We start from the raw sequence: 19919 nt of genomic DNA, 5'->3' as shown, positions 1-19919 counted from the left end.
AAGTGGGATTTCAGCATGTTGTGGAGACAGAGCCTTCTTTGCCTATGATGGAGAACTACATCTTGGGGCAAAGATTTAGTCAAGTTTGATAGCCTTCATTTGCTAAACAACATCCTCTCTTTTTCTATCTTAAATTGTAAAATTTTTTTGATACTGAATTCTCATATTTTTTCTTTTTTAATGTAGCATGCCCAAAAACAAATTAGTTATCTCCAAAATAGGCTAAGCAAATTAAACTCATCAAGCTAAGAAAGTTACTATTTACATCTTTCATATGACAATTAAAAAGTTCTAACATGCTGATAACTAAAAACATTCCTAAAAAGGGAAAGGGGGGTGGGCAGAAGGGAGATCATATACTACCACCAGTTCTTCTCTCCTCTACCAGCATCAGCTACTAAACTTCAGCTCAGTCCTACGCTTACCAATCAGTTATCCCAGAATGACACAAAACACATTATGGCTAGCCAGCAGAACAGATATTTCTGAAATTCCCCCTATATCTGAACAAACAGCCAAAACCAGCATTGTAAGTTCTAAGAAAAAAAGACTTAGAAAGGGCTTCCACGACATCTCCAATGCTTACAGTGCAACTGCAGACCTGGAGACCAGCATCCCACTGTCATGGCTGTGCTTGTCCGGGCAATGTTCACTTCGACTCTGAGCACTCGAATTCTCCAGTTTGAAGACTAGCTGGAGGCCTTTGAAAGCTGAAAGTGCTTTGTGATCTACAGAACTAAATTATTAAAATGTTGCTGGTAATCTCTCTGTTGGAACTTAATCTTTCTTTGTCCTCACCAAACTGATAAACAACTTATAAGAAGTAAGACCGAAATATGATAGATAGGCTTGCACACTTTTATGTGTATCCTAATGCTTAAATAAGAAGATACTTTGTTTGTACTTACAAGCATTTGAGAAGTAGCAAGAACATTCATTACAAAATGCATTTTTTGGAGTAAGTCTTCAATAAACCGTATAAAGGAAAAAAGTCTTTTGATGAAGCATTATCTAGGAAGTAACAGTCGGGAAAACACTTAGTGGTTTGCAACACATTTCTGAGAAAAAAGCAACTTTGTTCATATTTCGTTATAATTCTAAAGGAGTCCAATTTTGCATCATTATTACAGTAGTAATAAAATGCCAAGATAGTTAACCAAGCTTTTAATTGATGAAAGCTTCAACAGTTAAGAAAAAAAAAGATCCATATAGTATATTGATGAACTAGGAAAAAAATAAGTTACAGCCAGTCATCTTAAATTCTTAAGAGCCAAGAAGTATTCTCAATGAAATTATTCCAAAAAAAAAAAGGATACTAGAAAATGATGCACCTATATAAAAAGCATTTCACTGACTTAACACTACTTATCAAATAAGCAGTTGCAGGTTTAAGAACAAAAGCTATCTGTCTCAGATTAATAAATCTTAATGCTATTTTCTTTACTTACAAAGTTGACTAGCTTTATTGGATCAACAATCTCATTTTACTAAGCCATTCTTTTAACCTCTGCTAGAAAAAATTTTAGCCATTTACCAAAACAACAGTTCTGAATAATTTTCTATTTGTTAGAATACTTAGAAACTGGAAGAAACCATCATGGTACAGATTCACATGAGGCAAATTTATGAATGAAGAAACCTGTGCTCAGAGTCATTCTAATGATCGTAAAGGTGGAACGTGAAAAGCCTATACAAATACAACCAAGCTATGTAATTTGCACATATCAAAAACAGTTCTTCCACAAACTCAAAAACAAGTGAAAAGTAAATAAAAGTCCCAAATGGAATGTGTGGTATTTTATATAATTGATAATGGTGCTGACATGGCTTAATAACATTCTTTCTAGAAGTTACAAAAGAGACAATGTATAAAATCCTTAAAGGAATATGCTAATGTCTAAATTTAAAGGCCTGAATACAAGTCAACAGTCAAGGGAAAAGATAAAATACATATGTGAAGAATTTCTTCATACCTTGGATTTCTCCTCCCACCTATGGCTCTGGTAGCTCAAGCTCAGTTAATACATCATCCATCACCTTAAGTGGAACTCCTTTTACTTATGCCAACAAAGTTGACTCTTCCCTTTTCTCTGATTGCTATGCCTGTATCTTTATCTAACACTTGCTCATTAAGACATTCCTACTGAGAGATTATTTTCCATCTGACTGCCTCTCACATTAGTACTTTTGCTTCCCCATGAAAATTTTCCAAAAGATTTCTCAAGAGCGAAATCCAGTCGATACAGATATTTGACGGTGTCCATCACAATGATTCCAGAATTTCATTTTTAAAGTCTAATCTACTCTTGTAAAAGTTAATTGAGCCAGTCTTGCTTCAAAATAACAGCATGGCTTTTGCTGATTCATTTTACAACACTGTTCAGCTGGCCTACTATAAATCTTTAGTAGTATCTAGAATGCCAAGTCATGGACAAAAACATCACTGGATGAGGGGCTTTATAAAACAAAAGTAAAAAGACTTTTTATCTCAAAAATAGATCAGAGAATGACAGAGAATATATTGTAATGCTGATAGACTGCTGTAGACTTTCATTAGAATTTAAAAATTAAGTTTTCTCTAACAAAAGTCTGTTAGTCCAACTTAGATTGAAAGGCATTAACAACAGGAATAAAGAAACGGGCTGGTCATGGTAGAGGAAATGTTTTTTTTTTTATTATTATTTTTACAGTCAGAACAAAAAATGTAACAGAATAAGATCAGACTGGTCTAGGTAACTACAGAACGTAAAAAGGACATCTATTCTGCCTAAGAAAATGGAGACAAATTAAGAAAGCATCCAATTGCTAAATGGTGATGCAGATTTTTATTAGCAATTAGATACACACACGTCACACACACAGTAAGAACAGGGCAAGAATACACAATACTTTCTCATTCCCCAAAGCAGTTTTCACATCTTCAGCTATGCCTTTCAGCTCAATGGGTTGTCTGTGCTTGTCTGACTAGTTACTGATTTCCAACAGATCTCTTCCAAAAACTTTCCCAGTGTCTCCTTAAACCCATATACTCTTCTGGCATTCACAACAGCCGCTTCTGACACAGGCTTTTGCATGTCTACCTCCTTCTTCCTCCTCCTCCATAAGCCGCCTCCTGTTGTTTCCCTTCAGTCTGGTGACCACCAGCCTCGTTTTCTGGTCCCAAATTCTTGTGTTGAAAGAGGATGTCAACAGTGAATTCCTACTCCTCCTCTTCATGCCAAGCACGGGTTTTGCATACCTTTACTGTATTCCCTTGATTCTTTTGGCAGGTCAAAGAAGCTTGAGCATTTCCCTTACACATACCTACAGCTCTGATTCTTCTGGCACTGAACCCTTGTTCGTGCCGAGGCTCCCACAACAAGACTTTGAGTTTCACACAGCTTAATGTCCAAGACTTAGGGCAAGCTCTATCTCTAAACTGACTGGCTACCTGTAAGTGTTTCTTAAAAATGCCAAGCATAAGACTTTCTGTACAATTCTAACCCATTAAGTCAACAAAATTACATTATTGACATGTTTTGCTCGTGCACTATCTTTGCAGTATTAAGTCACTTTCTGTATCCTAATATTTTCAATAAAATCATTTGAAATACTAATTCTTTGGAATGCTTTTGTTTTTCTTCAGACTTTCTTTATTCTACATATTTCAAGGTTGGAGGCTGCACAGAATGAAGAGGAACGGTCTTACACATAGGAAGCGGGAGTTTTGGTGGGGGGAAGAGGCGCTGGCTTGATTTTTTTTTTCTTTTTTTTTTGGTAGGTTTGTAATATTGTGAATTCTTGGTTCTCTGTAGTTTGCACAGGCAGCATGTTGTTCTTTATTTTCTACTAGCATTTCACTCACTGCTTTCCCTTCTTCAGCTGCACCAACCGACTAAAATCAGATGAAGTTCCCTGCTTTCCTAATCTTTTCCACGTGCAGCTTGTTCATAGCACTCTGCAAGCATGGAATAAACCAAGGAATCTGATTTTACTACATCCAAAAAGGCAACCAGTTTTATATTTCACAGGAAATCTGTTTCTTCCCTTACCTGGCATTTGGTCCAGATGTATATACTATTAGTGAATCTTCAATCAGTTTGCCAACCTCCTGTTATAAACCTGTTATTGTTTCAAGACCTTTTAAGATCATAAAGGAAAATAATTCTCCAAGATCTCTAAGCTATTTAAACTCTCATAAATCCTATAAATTACCAATATTAAAATAAAAGACAGATTCATTATCCAAATCAGCATTCACAATTCAGCAATGAGATCGTTTAGCTTTCTAGAGTTTTCCTGCACTTTATTAATGGCAATGCATTACCAGTCTTCCTGAACTGATGAAAAAACTTCTGTTTAGAGCACTTCGGTATTTTTAGTTTGTCAGTGGGATCGTTACTTCCAAGTGTAACGATCACTCCTATCAAGCATATATCTTAGCCAGTCTGTTAATGAAATTATAGAGCAACATTATTGTGTAATTAAGTTTTAAAGATGCATAAAGAAAGCAAATAATTCATTTTTACCAAGTTTGATATTTGTAGTTCCAAGTTAAGAGCTGTCTTTATCAATTTCTGATCAAAAGTTATACAAACTAGAAAGACGTAATATAAAACTGAAACCCCAAAGTCTATGGCTCACATTGCAAAGTGGGCTTCATGGGTGGAGACTTAGCAAGGATTTCAGAACTACGGGAGCAAAACAAATTTGCTCGGGGGATGAAGAAGACACACACACGCATGCATGCACGCAGAGCAAAGAACGAATAAGGGAATCCTGTAAAATAGTCTTCAATTAGAGAAAAAAAAAGGGGGGGGGGGAGAAAAGGGAGGGGAGGAGAGCCTCAAATTGGGAAATGACTGCGACAGGAGCAGCAGACAGTCATCAGCAGCTGGGCAATTCCTACTGTACAAAGTGGGAGGGAACTTAGAAAAACGAACAGAAGCATTAGACAAAGCAATGAATCCAGAAAGGAATAAACATCTTCACTAACATAAACTAATTAGCTACAGTAGCAATGAACAAGAACAAAAAAAGAGACAAAACTCCCACACAAAATTTAAATAATAAAAATCCCAATATATATTTCCTTTAAAGTAGACTTTGGTCAGGTCAAAGGTGGCATATTTCCAATAGAATGATAAAATAAGATCCAGAGCTAACAAAGATCAAAATCAAGTCATGTCTTCAGTCCCAAGGGATTCTGTAACTAAACACTTTTCCTAGACAGTTCATCTACATGTTAAACAAACAGATAAAAGACGCTGATGCCCTGCTAGCAGGACAGAGAAGGCAGATTGTATCATTACAGGACTGCAGAAACTTCCTGAGTACCAAATATGACAACAGAAAAACCACAGGCCCCGCACTGTAGAAATGCATGGGAACAGGCCAAATGCGTAGTTAACGTGTAGACTTTCACGTCACACATAGTGCAGCTACCCAAAGCTTATACGAGTGCAAAAATGCAACTGGACTGAAACAGAATTAAAGTACACAAAGGCATTACCCTCAGCTCTCAAGCTCAAATTTCTTGACCATAAATTAGCTCCAGACTGGAAGTCTATTCTGGGGAAGCATCACTGCGAGTTTGGCCTGTTCATGAACTCTTCTATAAGCTTCCACTGCTACCTACTGTCAGACACAGGTTAAAAAGTTAAATGAAAGTTCAGGTTGATCCAGTTAAGCTATCATAATAAACATTACTATGTTTTGCCAGAAAATATCACTTGAGAGAATATAAAGGCAGGCAAGTAAAGGGATTATTTTAAAAATTCCCTAAAGTAAGAAGATATACTCACTCCATCCAAAAATGCCTAAGCTGTATCTATATGGAGGAATACAGTGACATGCAAAAACACGGAGCTAGTTGAACAGGAAGCAATAAAGCTGGACCAGCACAGCAGAGCACAGAAATGCTTTCTAGGAGCTAATTAACCCAGGTGCAACTCCAAATTAACATTATTAACACAATCATTCTGCTAACTGCCAACTCGCCATAGAGGACTTCTTAGAACATAGCCTGTGTCAGTCACTCCCTTATAATCGCTGCACTCTTCCCTCACTCAAAAATGAAGGACATCATACCGAAGCTGACCTGATTAACAAAGTCTATGTAAACAGCTCTGCTCCTCAATGAACTTCAGCAAAAGTGACCTTGCTTGTATGGGCAGCGATCCCATTTCAGTTTTAGTCCAAGAACATCTTTTACCTTGTTTTAAAATTGTTGCATATTTTCCTTCGCTGCTTGCACAGACCAAGAGGCAGATCAGCAAGTGACAAGGCTACGAGCTAAAGCTCTGTAACAAAGAATATCCATAAGGAAAAGGAAGAGTTCCACGCTGCAGAATAACTCAACTCAAAACTCGTATTAAGGGGTGGGGAACACACACACACACACACACACACACACACACACACAAAGAGCTGTGTTATCTTTGAGGCCTCAAAGGACCACTCAGGACCACAAAAATATCAACATGATCTGAGCAAAGACGCAGCCGTGCGCAAACAGCGTGCATATTTTCTCTCCTGTTTATAAAACAACTGCAAGTTGTACACAAACCATGGCAGTTTGCACCAACAGGAATCCAGCCGTACTCCAGATTTGTTCTTAATTTACAAATTAACTGTATTACACATGGTTTTAATATTCCACTGGATGACTGAGCAAGGAAAAGAACAAGTTTAAGCACAGTCCGTAGAGGGATAATGTAAAGTCTATAACGTAAGTGAAAAATGGCTATGTTGCTAAGATAAGGCCCCAACCACCAATCTCATTGTCAAGCCCAGCCATCTGTCAGCAGAAACCTGATTTACTGCACACAATACTGCTATACGTGATTACTACTAGACTGCTATAAAAGGCACCAGATTTTTCTTCCTTTTTTTAGCACACCAAAAGCTACTATCTAGGAATGGAAAAGGGTTAATAAAAAAACCTCATCAGAAGGAAGCTTTATGAAATTAGGTTTCAGATCTTTAAATCAAATTTCACATAGTTTCAGTGTCACTGGGAATTTAAATTCCTTTATATATAAAAATATTATAAAACAGGGAAATGAAAACTGAAGAAAAAAATTAAAATGCTGAAAGGTAACAGGTTTTACCTTATAAATAAGATTGCTAGCAATTGCACTCATGTCAATTTTTCATGGAGATTATTTTGATGGTGAGCAATTGCAGAGAACCTTAGACAAGGTATTTTAAGAAACATTCCTACAATACCCCTCTTCAAGCAAACCATTAGTAAAGAGACCATTTTGCTTCATTAGAGAATCAGTCTAGACATCCAAACTGTTTGCAAGAGCTCTAATCACCTGAACCATCGTTAGACGGAGGCCCGTAAGCGCTCTGTACAATTTCGAGATAACGCCTCATGATTTACCAGCCAGTTTACGCTAGCGCAGCTAATACAGCTCTTCCCCTCCTTCCACACAAGGACAGAAATGCCTGGGTATGTGATTCATCCTTCACATCAAATGCCCACCAAGTGAAACAGCTGCAGTTGCTTTCGAAGGTTAATCAAACAAATCAAATAACAACATCTAGTAATAACAAGATGATTTTGCTCGCTAAACAACAGCCCTACACTGCAGGTGGTTTTGTCCCATAGTGAACAAACACAGAAAAAGAAAAAAAAACACATCCTGAGCAGCTGCTCATTAGGTGAGCACCATCCCGTCTGCACGGCAAATGAAGCAAATATCATGTGGAAAAAACAGTTTACAGTCATGTAATTAGATACAGTATCACAGGCATATCCAAAAGAGGAAGGAAGACAGGTACAAATTACAGTTCCAGGGGCAATTCATCTTTTGGAGTTTATCATTTGTGATGTTCCTGTACTTAAACCTTTCCATTTCTTTTAATGAGGCTCTTTTACTGGTCACTTGTTCTACTATACAATAATAGATATCTTTGAACAATTACATCTTTTAAAAAAATGCTCATCCCCAAGTAAGTATTTATTCCAAACAGAACAATCTTTTTTTTTTTTTAAGGACACTGGAAAAATACTCAAGAAGAAGAGACCAACACAAACGCAAACAAGTGTATAGGACCTAACTGTTGACCTTATGATGAGGTGACAATTATTACAGGCTTACCTGATACTCATTTGGCCAGAAAGTGCTGACAGCCAGCTCTGCTCGAAGCCAGTCTTTGCCGGTGGAGCCGGTGACGTTCCAGATGGGATTAGCCAGGGGCCCTTTGTTCACTCGGACGAGAATGTTCAGCGTTCCTGGGTTTGCTCCGTTCTTGCTATACAAAAGGTAGCTGAAATCGATACAGTGAGTATCATTTTCCTTCATCGTCGGAAGCTGGAGTCGAGTCTTTTCTCCAGGGTCATGGTCTGATGAAATCACGATCATGTATGATCCTAAAGGGGAGGAGAGGAGAAAAACAAAACCAAACAGGAGTAAGAACACAGAAAAATACCAGGCAATAGACTGTTCACTGTGAAAAGGATGGAAAATGTTCAAACTTCAGGTTCCAAATTCTCTAATAAAATTCCAAACAAAGTACAGAATATACAGAGGTAGCAAGAAATCCAGCAGGCTATAAAACACCTACAGTATCACTGAAGTGATATTACAGGAGCTCATATAAACAGAATAGTGATGCACACAGAAGACATCATGTATCTTTGAAGACCTCTCTGCTTCTACCTACAAACATTTCTGGCTCCTATTTTAGCGTCAGATTGGAATCAGTTGGGAATAAGACCACAGAGGGACTGAGTAAATGTCTGTGCGTATTTGCTTCGAATTCAAAAGCAAATTGCAGCTCAAGCGTGTTTGCGTGACCATTGTATCTTCTTCCTAAATGTAATGGCAGAAGCATGAAATCATCATTATTCTGAGGATGCTGAGGCCAAAAATCTCCTATCTGGCTCCACCAGTGTCCTCTAAATGACAAATAAGGAATAATAAGATCCATACTTCTCAGTACTGCTTTACAAGACCTTGCTCAACATTATCCAGATCAAGAAGTAAACTTGAATTTTGGTATGCAAAATTGGTACGCAATAGAAACAAAAGCTCACTTTCTTCCCAGTGTGGTGTGAGCCACATTAGAAGTCTTGAAAAGCTGGGTTTGTCGCTTCACTTGTCAATCAGTTTGAGGGACAAGAAGGGGATAACAGAGGTTTCTATTGCTGGAAAGGGTCCCATCTTGTACATTTATCTTACAAGTACATAGAAGACAGAAAAAAACTGAGCATATCTAGCTACACTGGCAGAAAGTGAAAATCAGAAGTCAGAAAAGGTGGTACAAGACACAATCCTAAGACAGTTTGTCTTGCTGCTCTGTAGAACGGACAGTAAAGAGAGAACCACCTGCCTATTTTAGTGTCTCCTGTCCCTATACCAGCTTCACTTTAAGAACAGCAACACCCTATCATCAGGGCAGCCAGTGAAGGAACCAAGAACACCCAGTGTTCGGTGAAACTTTGCAACCAGCCAACATAAAATCCAGCACAGTCCAGAATCTTAGTCCTGGCCACAGGAAAATTTCCTAACCCAGAATTATATTCACCCTTGCCTAATGACTCCGGAGCTTCACATTGACAGGTTTTGCTTCAACTTCCAATCTTAAAGAGCACAGTTGTACAGAACCCTTCTTCCTGTGACATACACCTGATGAAATCCATCAGAACTACAGAAATCCACCTGAAAATTCAACTAAATCAAAAAAAAATAATCTTACATTTTTGGCACTTGTCCGAATGAGCAATCCTACATCAGTCCTGAGAAATACGTGCAGGAATAAGTATATTATTGATGGAAAACCTTCTGTGATGTATGTATTTGTATGATTTATTACTTTTATGTACATCTTTTTTATTTCATCTTTTGATTTCTATGCAACAAGGAAATCTTGTGTTCTAACACATCCTAAACAGTTGTACTAACCATTTTGAAAATATGTTCGAGGTATTGTCAAGATTATCGACAAGTAATTGTTCAAAAAAAGATGAACATTTCAATATAAGTAGTTAAAAAAAGAAAAAGAATAAACAAATCTATTTTTAAGTCATCTATGTGACACTCCAAGTTACCAGCTTGTAAAACAACGCTGTGCTAAAAAAATTTCTAACAGAAGAGAAAGTAGACAACACTATAGAATGAAATCACTTTGTGTAGGGCTGGTATCTTTTCTTCATATTAATCTTGAAATAAAAATAAAAAGAGTGTAAAGAAAACCACTATACAACACAACCAAGCACCTAGTTAGTATTTAGATAGCCCCACAAAACCCATTATTGGATTTTTTTTTTTTTAACAGAGAATCTGACACTATCACCATCTCTTCGCAACTAATATTCATTTACAAAGACATAGAAGAATTGCTTTAGGCTATTTAGGTTTGCTGTTATTAGGAACCTTTAATGATTAGAGTGTAAGAAAAAAATAAATATCTATTAATCGATAACTGCATATCAGCCGTTCAAAAAAGTATTTCTAAACCATCTCCACTGGTGTACAGCTGTTGTGACACTTGACTCCAGAATAAATTTAGTTACAAGCTTGTTTGTAGTCTTTATCATAAGCACCTGATTATTCATGATTAACACAATACAAAATAACATTTTCATAATTTTGGCAATAAATACTGTACATTTGAGGTGGAGGAAGTTACATGTTGACAATTTTTGTTTTCTACATGAGAGCTGGAAAAGGCTCAGTGAGAAGTTAACAAAGACCGGTTTATACAAGAGCTCAGATTCTCTTTAGCCATCTACACTTCCTCTAGGCTTCTGTTGCTTTTAAGCAACAGACAATAAGCAATGATTTTTCCCCAAACAAAATATGTATTTATTATAACATTTTTAAAGCTAAGCCTGGGAAACAGATAAATCCTCCAATTTATTCTGGAGGAGGCCAAGTAGGGGAGCGAAGAAGCAGAAGGAAGAATTGAATTGGGCAGAATTTTTGATTTTTTTTTCTTGAGAAAAAACTATTAGGAAGAAAAGAAAATCGCAAACCAAACAACAATAAACAAACCAAAAATATTTTGAGATCTTGCTCTTATACTAAGATAATCTGCCATAGCCTTTGGAAGCTTCAACCACCTACATTTTTCAACATACCAACACATTTAATAGCACTCTATTTTTTCGACTTTATTTTTCAGCATTTCAAAACACTTAAGAGTAAATTTGCATATATCTATCTACATACATTAGTCCTACAGGATTTCATGAAATGCTCCAGACAGCATTCGTAAACTATTTGTCTCAAAGCCAAGGCATCTGTTCAGCATTTTGCAAACTATTTCTCCTCTCTCCCCTTTTCAAGCTTCTTAACAGGCTATATCCCATGAATGTGCACAGCCTCACTGCCTCCTCAGCCCTCCGCCTACTCCAAGAAAATCAGAAACCAACGCCAAAGTAAACTATCCATCAAATTTGTATCTTTGGAAAACACAGGAAATATCTTCTTACACCTTTTATAAGAAAAGTAGGGTTTTTTATAAGTATATGTTATACATTAGAATGAGAGTAAAAGGTCTTTTTGTCTTTTTTTTTTTTTTATCCTCCATCTATACATGCTAGTAATACGTTACTCTATTAAGTCTATGGTAAAACTTAAGTCCTAGATATTTTTTTCTAGATTTTTTTTATACAGTGCCTTTAGCATTACAAATAATATATAGTAGTAAGATGTATGTAATACAAATTTTCATGACATGCTTTAAAAGAGGCCACGTTAACATGAATAATAGAAATTATAGAAATAATAGTGTTCCAAACAAAAGTTTTCGAATTATAAGTCTAATGAAAACTCAGATAGCATAGAGTTTATGAGAAGAAACTACAAAATCATAAATTTTGAAAGTGTCTCAACAATACTCAAACAAGCATGGAAATATGTAATATTAAGAAAAAAATTTTCAAAGGTGACCTACACTCAAGTGTACATGCAGATATGAGCACACAGAAACCCCAGGTGAAGTCAGGCAAACACGTGACCTTTTCCTACATACAGCAGAATTGCAATATAATGCTCAACTGACCATGCAAATTGGCAGATAACATTTATGTAGAAATGTAGGAATTCTGAAATTTAGACATAAATGAATTAAAAAAAATCATATACCCAGGAAACAAGTCCACAATAATATATTATTACCAAGTCAAAAACCTTCAATTAATAACTGTATTTAATAAAGCGATGACAATACAGCCAACAGGCTACTTAACAGAGCTAACCAATAACTTGGAATATTTTTAGCTGTAATATGGGCAAAGTACAAAAGCAAGAGGTGGTAAGCATACTTCAGAAAGCCACTTTAAACAACAGGGAATGACTACCCAGATATTTAACATTAAAACAGAGAGAAATAATGAGACGACAGCAGATCAAAAGTTATGCAAGAGACATTATTGAACTTGGCAGAAATGCTAAGTATAAGCAAGGGAGATATTCACACGCTTATTAATCCCTAAGATTAAACAAACACTACTTGAGATTCTCGGTGAGAATTTAGGGCAGCTGTTAGAGCTAAATATTTAGAATGTAATACATTTTCATTAACGAAATTTGGCTGTCTTCACTGCCAAAAAGGTAAACATTAGCAGTTAGCTACTGCCATGTAACTTCAGTTAGGCGCTGCATATAATATTTATTTTCTTAAATCCCAATGGAGACATGCTCTGTGATTTTTACCATCACGTTGCCCTGTCAGGTCAAGCACAAGCAGAAGCAAAACACTATATACGCATACATCCCTTACAGACAAGAAGGGGGGCAGAGGGGGAGAACCACATACAACCAAATACAAACGGACTTGTGCTCTATCTCCACTAGGACTTTACAAGAAGCAAATCAATGCAAGTGAGTTGCCTCACTACATATTTTGCACCCTGAAGGCACAGAAGCTTAGCATGAAAAAACAAGTTCATTTTTTTTCCCTGCAAGTCAGAATCCATTTCCCACAAGGAAGGATTTCATCTTTGGGTGATGCTGTAAGAAATTAGAAAAAAAAAGTAATTATTGTAAAAAAAAATATCCAAAGTCATCCTTTACACCTGGGTGAAGAGCCACTGCTCCTACTTGTTGCTTTCTCTGCCTCTTCTCACAGAGCCCAAGAGAGAAGACTTTAGCTACTCTGACAGTAGAACGAACAGAAAATTTATCACAACTCATCAGTACAATTTTCCTCGCAACATGTAGTTTGACATTTATGTTTCTTCATTCTCCTTTTAGTAACTCCCAAGAGTCTTCTCCATCAATAGAGTTTACATTCTTTAAAATGCATTTGAAAAGTTTTCTTTCTCACAGAAAACTTGGTCTTATTTTTCCTATTTATAGACATTTTTGCATTTCTCTATATCAAACTCCACTGTCTACTTTTTGCTTTTCTCCTCTGAAGTCCCTGCCATTTATTTGCAAATTAATAGCCCCTAATATTATCGATGTAATAACAGCAAAAAGGTCAATACAAGTCTCTGCCACATGGAACAGAAGCCTCAACTTATGAAATATTTAAATAATATTGCCTCCTCAACCTTTGGTGAGCTCATGCCAAGAATTCAACTTTAGCAGCTAAGTTTCAGGGAAATTTTGATGCACGTTCAGCACACCATTTAAACCTTCATCATTAACTCTCTAGAAGGCACCTGCATAGGCACAGAATGAGGGATATCAGACTACTTCCTAGTCACATTATTAAATATAGTTGTATATATCTCATTTCTTTCATTACATTTAATCTACTTTGATAACAATTGACCTCAACATCCTAGCTCAGTGGCCAGCACAGATTATTTCAGACTATTTCAGAATAAATTCATTATGTAACTAATTAATTGGGAAAAGCCTTAGTTTTATCCCCCACTGAAAACCAAGCTTTCTTATCATCTGACAGTTAAGTCCAAGTCAGAAATCAGGCTAAGACCAAAAAGTATCCTTAAATAAAATACGCCTGCTGCAATGTACCAAACATGGCAGATCAGTTTTCTGATCAAATTATTTTCTCCCACTTTCTTGCTCCCTAAAAATCGAGCTTCTTTGTCAAGTGTGAAACTTGCTATTTTCAGCAGTCTGGTCTTCAACTCCTGTAAATCCTCTTCCCTTCGTCATCATCAGACAATCTCCGTTTGGAGGGCACTCTCTGGTAACTCCTCTGCTCGCTCCTGCGCTCCTTCAATTCTTCTGACATTACTGTGTCTCCTTCAGGTGAACATAATAATTAGGAAGTTCTAAATTTCATATGCAACTAGATTTATGGAGACAGAATTGGATTCAACTTTGCAGTCTGCTGATGGAAAGAAGGTGATATATTTCTACTATAATAGGAAGTAATAAAAAGTTTAAATAGATTCACAAAAATATAAATAAATAAATAAAAAGGTAAAGAAAGTCTACCCCATTGAGTCAAAAGAAGAGATTTCATTCACTTCATGTAAGGCATATACATACGTGCACTATCCTAAGGCTCAGAACTACATGACCTTTTGAATTCATTTTTCAATAACTGCTACACAACATTATAATCCTCAATGAAATACAGAAACAGGTTTGCATCTGGAAGTAGATTGAACAGAAAAGTTCATAAGCTTGTACATTAATTCACAGAAAATGCACACTTCCCACACATTTTGCTTACACATATTTACATTTTAAAAATTCCAATGAATAAATCAAACGTATTCTAGATAATCATTTTCCCTGGGATTAAAAAAAATAAAATACCATTTTAGTTAATGATCTGCTCCATCTGAATACAGAGAAAAGCAGTATGAAATAAAATTATGAAGAAAAACTACAGACAATATATCTTCTTTAATATTGATGCACTGTCCCCATAGTTTGGTTTCACGCCTTAATATTCAGATTTGAATAACTGACATTGGTAAGAATCTATGAACAATTTAACTGGGAAACAGTTTTGATTGGCTCACAGAAGGAGTGTTACTAGAAATAACTTTAAATCCCTCTTAAAACATGTTCAAAGTATTCTATATCATTATATCCTGATGTATCTGACAGTCAGCTGCTTTTGTTAAAAAAAAAAAAAAAGTTTACGTCAATAACATTATTACTGAAACAGCACAAGAAGTCCCCAAAATTTCTTCAAATGTTTATGAATCAGAGGTATCTTTCCACACACTTCCACTTGCTTGGTGTACTGTTCCCCTACACAGCACTCAAATTGTTGAAGCCTGTCTCAATTTCTTTACAAACTGTCAAAAATGAAAGAGAGAGGAAAAAAAAAAATTAGGATTACTGATTTCAGCTTCACCACATGGCTCGCTGCCAAGACTCCACAGCTCAGATGCAAGTCAGGACAAGACTAAACGTCTGAATTTACTACTGCAAAGACAAAAAAAAAAAAAAAAAAAAAAAAAGTCAGGTGGGAAGACAGAGTAGAGATTTTTGGAGACGTGACCCATCCTTTTTTCCAAATATACCAAAAATTATTAAAAGAACCAAACCGAAACGGGTTATAAAATTACACCGTCTAAATAAAGCCAGGGAGTACTCATTCAAACACAGCAACTTGCTCTTACGGACTAACAAGCTTCCCGATCTTGCTGCAAAGGCACTTCAACCTCATACCACGGGAAACGGTGCTCTGTCCCTCATCTCGTACAGTATCAGGCCAAAAGCACTGTCTGCGGCAAGGTCACATAACTGGCATTCCCCCAGTTTCCTCAAGGCCAGGGGTAAAGCAACAGCGAGACAGCATGCCCAGGCAACACAGAGTAACACTGAGCCAGGCAAGGTGGATCAAAGCAGCTCCGCGTTAGAGGCAGAATTAGCATCATGGGAACCACAGCTCTGTGACAGTATCATCACCTAGTAACTTTCAGCATGACACCACCACCACTAACGGCTTCTCTGCTCCATTACCACACTAAGAAAAAAATCTACTAATCAAAAAAAAATAGAAAGAAGAGTGCTTTTGAAGGTATGAAGCCTATTTCCCAGAACCACTTTGGAGCAAAACTCGAAAGTTTGGACTGAAAAAATCATTGCTCAGCCTAACAGCTATAACAGCTACAAAAGTTCCAGTCGCCTTATCAACATTTTACATACAAATATACATGAGAAATATACACTCTTGTAGTTTCTGAAATCCTATTTTTCTTGCACATAAAATCAACTTCCTCTGGATTTGTTTGTACTGATGCAGAGAAACAAAACATGATCGGATACCACTTTTTGAGGTACAACAATTTGTCTTTTCACTCCACCTTTTCTTATTACGGGTTTTTAAGGAATACATAGGCTCTAAGTATTCGAAAAATCTGAGTATTCCAAAGATCTGAGTCGAAAAAATGGCAGCAACCGAAATCTGTGATGGAAGCTTGCAGGGTCTGTACAAAAGAACATTTATCTTAAGACATGCTCCCTTGAACAGCCTCTTCCAACAAAGCATACAGAAAATGGTATTTGTTACGGTGCATCAAGCAAACTTATGGATGAGTAGTGTTACTGAACAGTAAACTGTGTCTATGTAACCGAAAGGCAAGTGGCATCGTTGCATCTTATTTGGGAGTTAAACAAGGCGCTCAGTCATGAATTTTTAAAGTCAGCATCCATGAACAGGTGGCTAGGATGAACATAACAGTAACTGGCTTACTGAGTTGTCTGAGGTTCTGTTTTAAAATCATAAATATGCCAGGGACAGTGGCACGATGGCTCTTCATCTTCTCCGTCATCAAATTGCTGATCTGATTGCACAAGCAGCAGCATGCATTGGCCCAGCTATCTTGTCTGGAAGAAAGTAAACACAAACACCAAGAAACTTCCAATTCTAGAATAGTATCAACCCAGCATTAAGTCATCTAACTGGGATATCACAGAAGCAGGAGCCATTCACGCCTGCATAGCCTACAGACGACGAGAAAGGTGTTTAAGTAGCGGCTGTTCCAGGACAAGCAGCGACTGCACTCCGTAACTCCTGGCAAAACGTCGTCCCTGTGAGCGCACACACCTCCAACCACACACAGGCACCTACAACAAACTTCATCATATGAAATACAGGTGCCAAAAACAGCTGGAATAAGTTTTGTTTTGCCATTGCTATTAATTGCTCTATTTTTAACTGGCCGGATAAGATTAGCCACGACAGTTGATTAAACAGACAAATGCCTCCCTTAAGCATCGGTTTGGTTCCACGCAATTTTTTTTATGACAGGCGCTTGGGGATAAATGACCAGTGTCCACTACTGTGCGCCCACCTATGGGACCACACGCTGCAACAACACCGTGTTACCACCCCTGCTGAACACAAACTGAACGCTCAGGTCCTCAGGCTACAGGGCATTTGGATTTTCACATGTTAACGAAAGAGCCACGCTCTTCTTTACCGACCAGGTTATAAGCAGAGAGAGATCAAATCAATCCACTTCCTTTGCTGGACATTACTTACTTGAAATGAAATTAAAGAGAAACTTGAAAGCATTGAAAGGATGCTAAGACAGGCAGCGTTATAGAAATCATGAAAGCCAGGCATTTTTGTAGTTCTTTGGTATATTACGTGGCCTTAAATTGAGGTTCAAACCATAACTTCGCTAAGGGACACGGAAACGGCCTTACCCAGAATTCGCCCAAGCCCGCTGAGGAGAGCTAAAGCTCCTTGCCGCTGCGCGCACGGGTCTTGCTCCTCCCGGGGCGCAGGCATGCCCCGTCCCCTCTTCTCCTGGGCTCCCTGCACCCTCGCATCAGCCAAATCAACCCTCCAACCAACCCAGCAGAAAACTACCCCCCATTCCCGGCCCTCGACCAGGGCGAGGGCCGCAGATGACAAAATTTGATTTCTTTCATTCTAGGTGACTGAAAGGAATCGACTCCTGGAACGGTCCAACAAGCACCGGAGCCAACTCAAGACACGAGAGAAAGCAGAAGCTGCTACTCGTACAGAAATGAAGTCACTTTTCTTAAAAGAGTTAAATGAAAGCTCAGAAGCCTTAATCATTACCATATGCAACATCAGGCTGCAGACAGCTAACTGAAGAATCACCTTTTATGTTCAGTTTCTTTTTACTTCGTTTTACTTGTGTAGAGTTTTATTAGATGCAAAATATGAATTAAGATCCAATTTTACTACTGGTGATACCTATTTCAGAAACAAATAAAATAGATCTCTGAAAAATGCTTATCTATATATTTAGAAGATAGACCTTCTTCTGTTACCCACTCTTCAAAATACCATCTATCCTCCACTCTGAAGTACCTACTTTGTAGCAATTCATGTTCCAGTTCAGAATAACCAGAAGTCATGTCTCCATCAATTGCAATACTATTTAGTGAACTTAACTAGTTGCTTAAGGAAATATATCATAACACTTAAGGTTTATTATTTCAAAGGAATAGTTTTAGATTGCCTTTGGACCATCAACCACTGACAGGTGTATGTATTTGTAACAAATAATAAATAAAATTTTAAGGGATGTAACAAGCATGGTACATTAATACTGAAAGCTCAATAAAGTTCTAAATTTTGCATAGACAGGAAAAGACAGAAGGAAAAAGCTAAAAAGGTATGTCTACAAACAGCTACTTCTAGAATTTATTTTCATTTTTCAGTTACTGACTGTGATGCTGGTCTTGCAAAGCCTAGTTTAATTATGAATAACAAGTGCAAAAAGCTCTATAATGTATTTCTGTGATAACCATAATAAATAACCACACACAATCTAAAAAGAAGACACACAAATCTACAGATCCTACATACTAAAAAAAAAATAATAATAATATTGAGGAATACTATCCAAGAATATGAGATGCATAATCTGCCATATTAAATGCCATGGATAACAGATTAAATTAAAAAATACCAAACAAACAAACAAACTTTGTCATGCAAATTAACTTATATAGACAATAAAAAGGACAGAAAAATGCACAGGCCAAAAACCCTCAAAACATAGTTAAAACATTTGCCTTAATACCCAAGGGAGGCCTACGAAATACATTAAAAACCTAAGTTCAAAGATTGGAATTTCTAGGTAGGTCCTGAAACTCGTAGCTAAAACAGACACATGGGTTTTACGATGTGTGACAATTTTCCTTATGCTTCACCTCTTGCTAACTGCTCTCCATTTCACAGATGTCAACTACTCTTCCTTCCCTAATATTTAAACTGATTAGCATTAATACATTACATCCAGAGTAACGATTATAACCTGTACTTAGTTTTTATGTTTGCTGCATCTCTAAGATAGCAGCTAGCATGCCTGAGAGCTCATCACATTTTCCATATGAACCAGTTGTTCTTATAAAAAAGAATTTCCTCCCTATAAGCCTTGCCTCTCAAATTATATTAGCAGCTCAATTGGTTTTACACGCAAGTCCACACCGTGTTTCTTCTACAGTGAAATGCTTTTGTGATGGAGGGAAACAACCCTATCTATTATAAAAATCATACATGCTAACATTCTAGTATTTTTGACACTATTCTGAAAGAAATAATTGGGCATTCAGCAATGGAAGGGACATCAACAAGAAAGACTGCATGTAAACTAGTATTGCTGTTTTAGAGAAAACTAAATTCAGAGCTATTAATGGAGTTTGGACGGTTTTTATTTTGTTCTCAGAAGCAAGGTTTGAAACAAAGAAATGTCAGTTTATAAGACCTTTCCTCTTAATACTCACTTTCCAATTAATTAAAATTTGAAATCAAATTTTCTCTCCAAACAACTATCCTATATATGCGAATGCTATTTAAATTCTCCTTTATTTTGAATACTAAAGCTCACAACACCAACAAAATATACTAATACACTTGCCTGAGCCCTTAAAACATTCTTCTCATTGCATGAGGTTACCAGCTACTGTCTGGTACCAGCTGATGTTGCAGCTACTAACCTGAAGTTCTAAAGAACACAGAAATGGAGAATTCCACTCAAAAATGTATCATCTGAGGGACCAGAATCTGGTCTCAGTTTCAGACAATTAGTGATTTTTTTTTAATATCAATAT

The 19919-nt window shown here is 36.9% G+C and overlaps 1 protein-coding gene across 1 annotated transcript in view; it reads right to left on the bottom strand.

Moving 5' to 3' along the window:
- Positions 1 to 19919, bottom strand: part of PTPRK (protein tyrosine phosphatase receptor type K) — a 312834-nt gene that overhangs the window by 257340 nt on the left and 35575 nt on the right. Inside the window, exon 2 of the mRNA XM_062572568.1 lies at positions 8091 to 8362. Coding sequence (XP_062428552.1) covers positions 8091 to 8362 — 272 coding nt within the window. The remainder of the gene's footprint in view (positions 1 to 8090; positions 8363 to 19919) is intronic.

Source organism: Rhea pennata, chromosome 3, assembly GCF_028389875.1.
Source record: "Rhea pennata isolate bPtePen1 chromosome 3, bPtePen1.pri, whole genome shotgun sequence".
NCBI lineage: Eukaryota > Metazoa > Chordata > Aves > Rheiformes > Rheidae > Rhea > Rhea pennata.
This window is presented reverse-complemented; position numbering and strand designations above follow the sequence as displayed.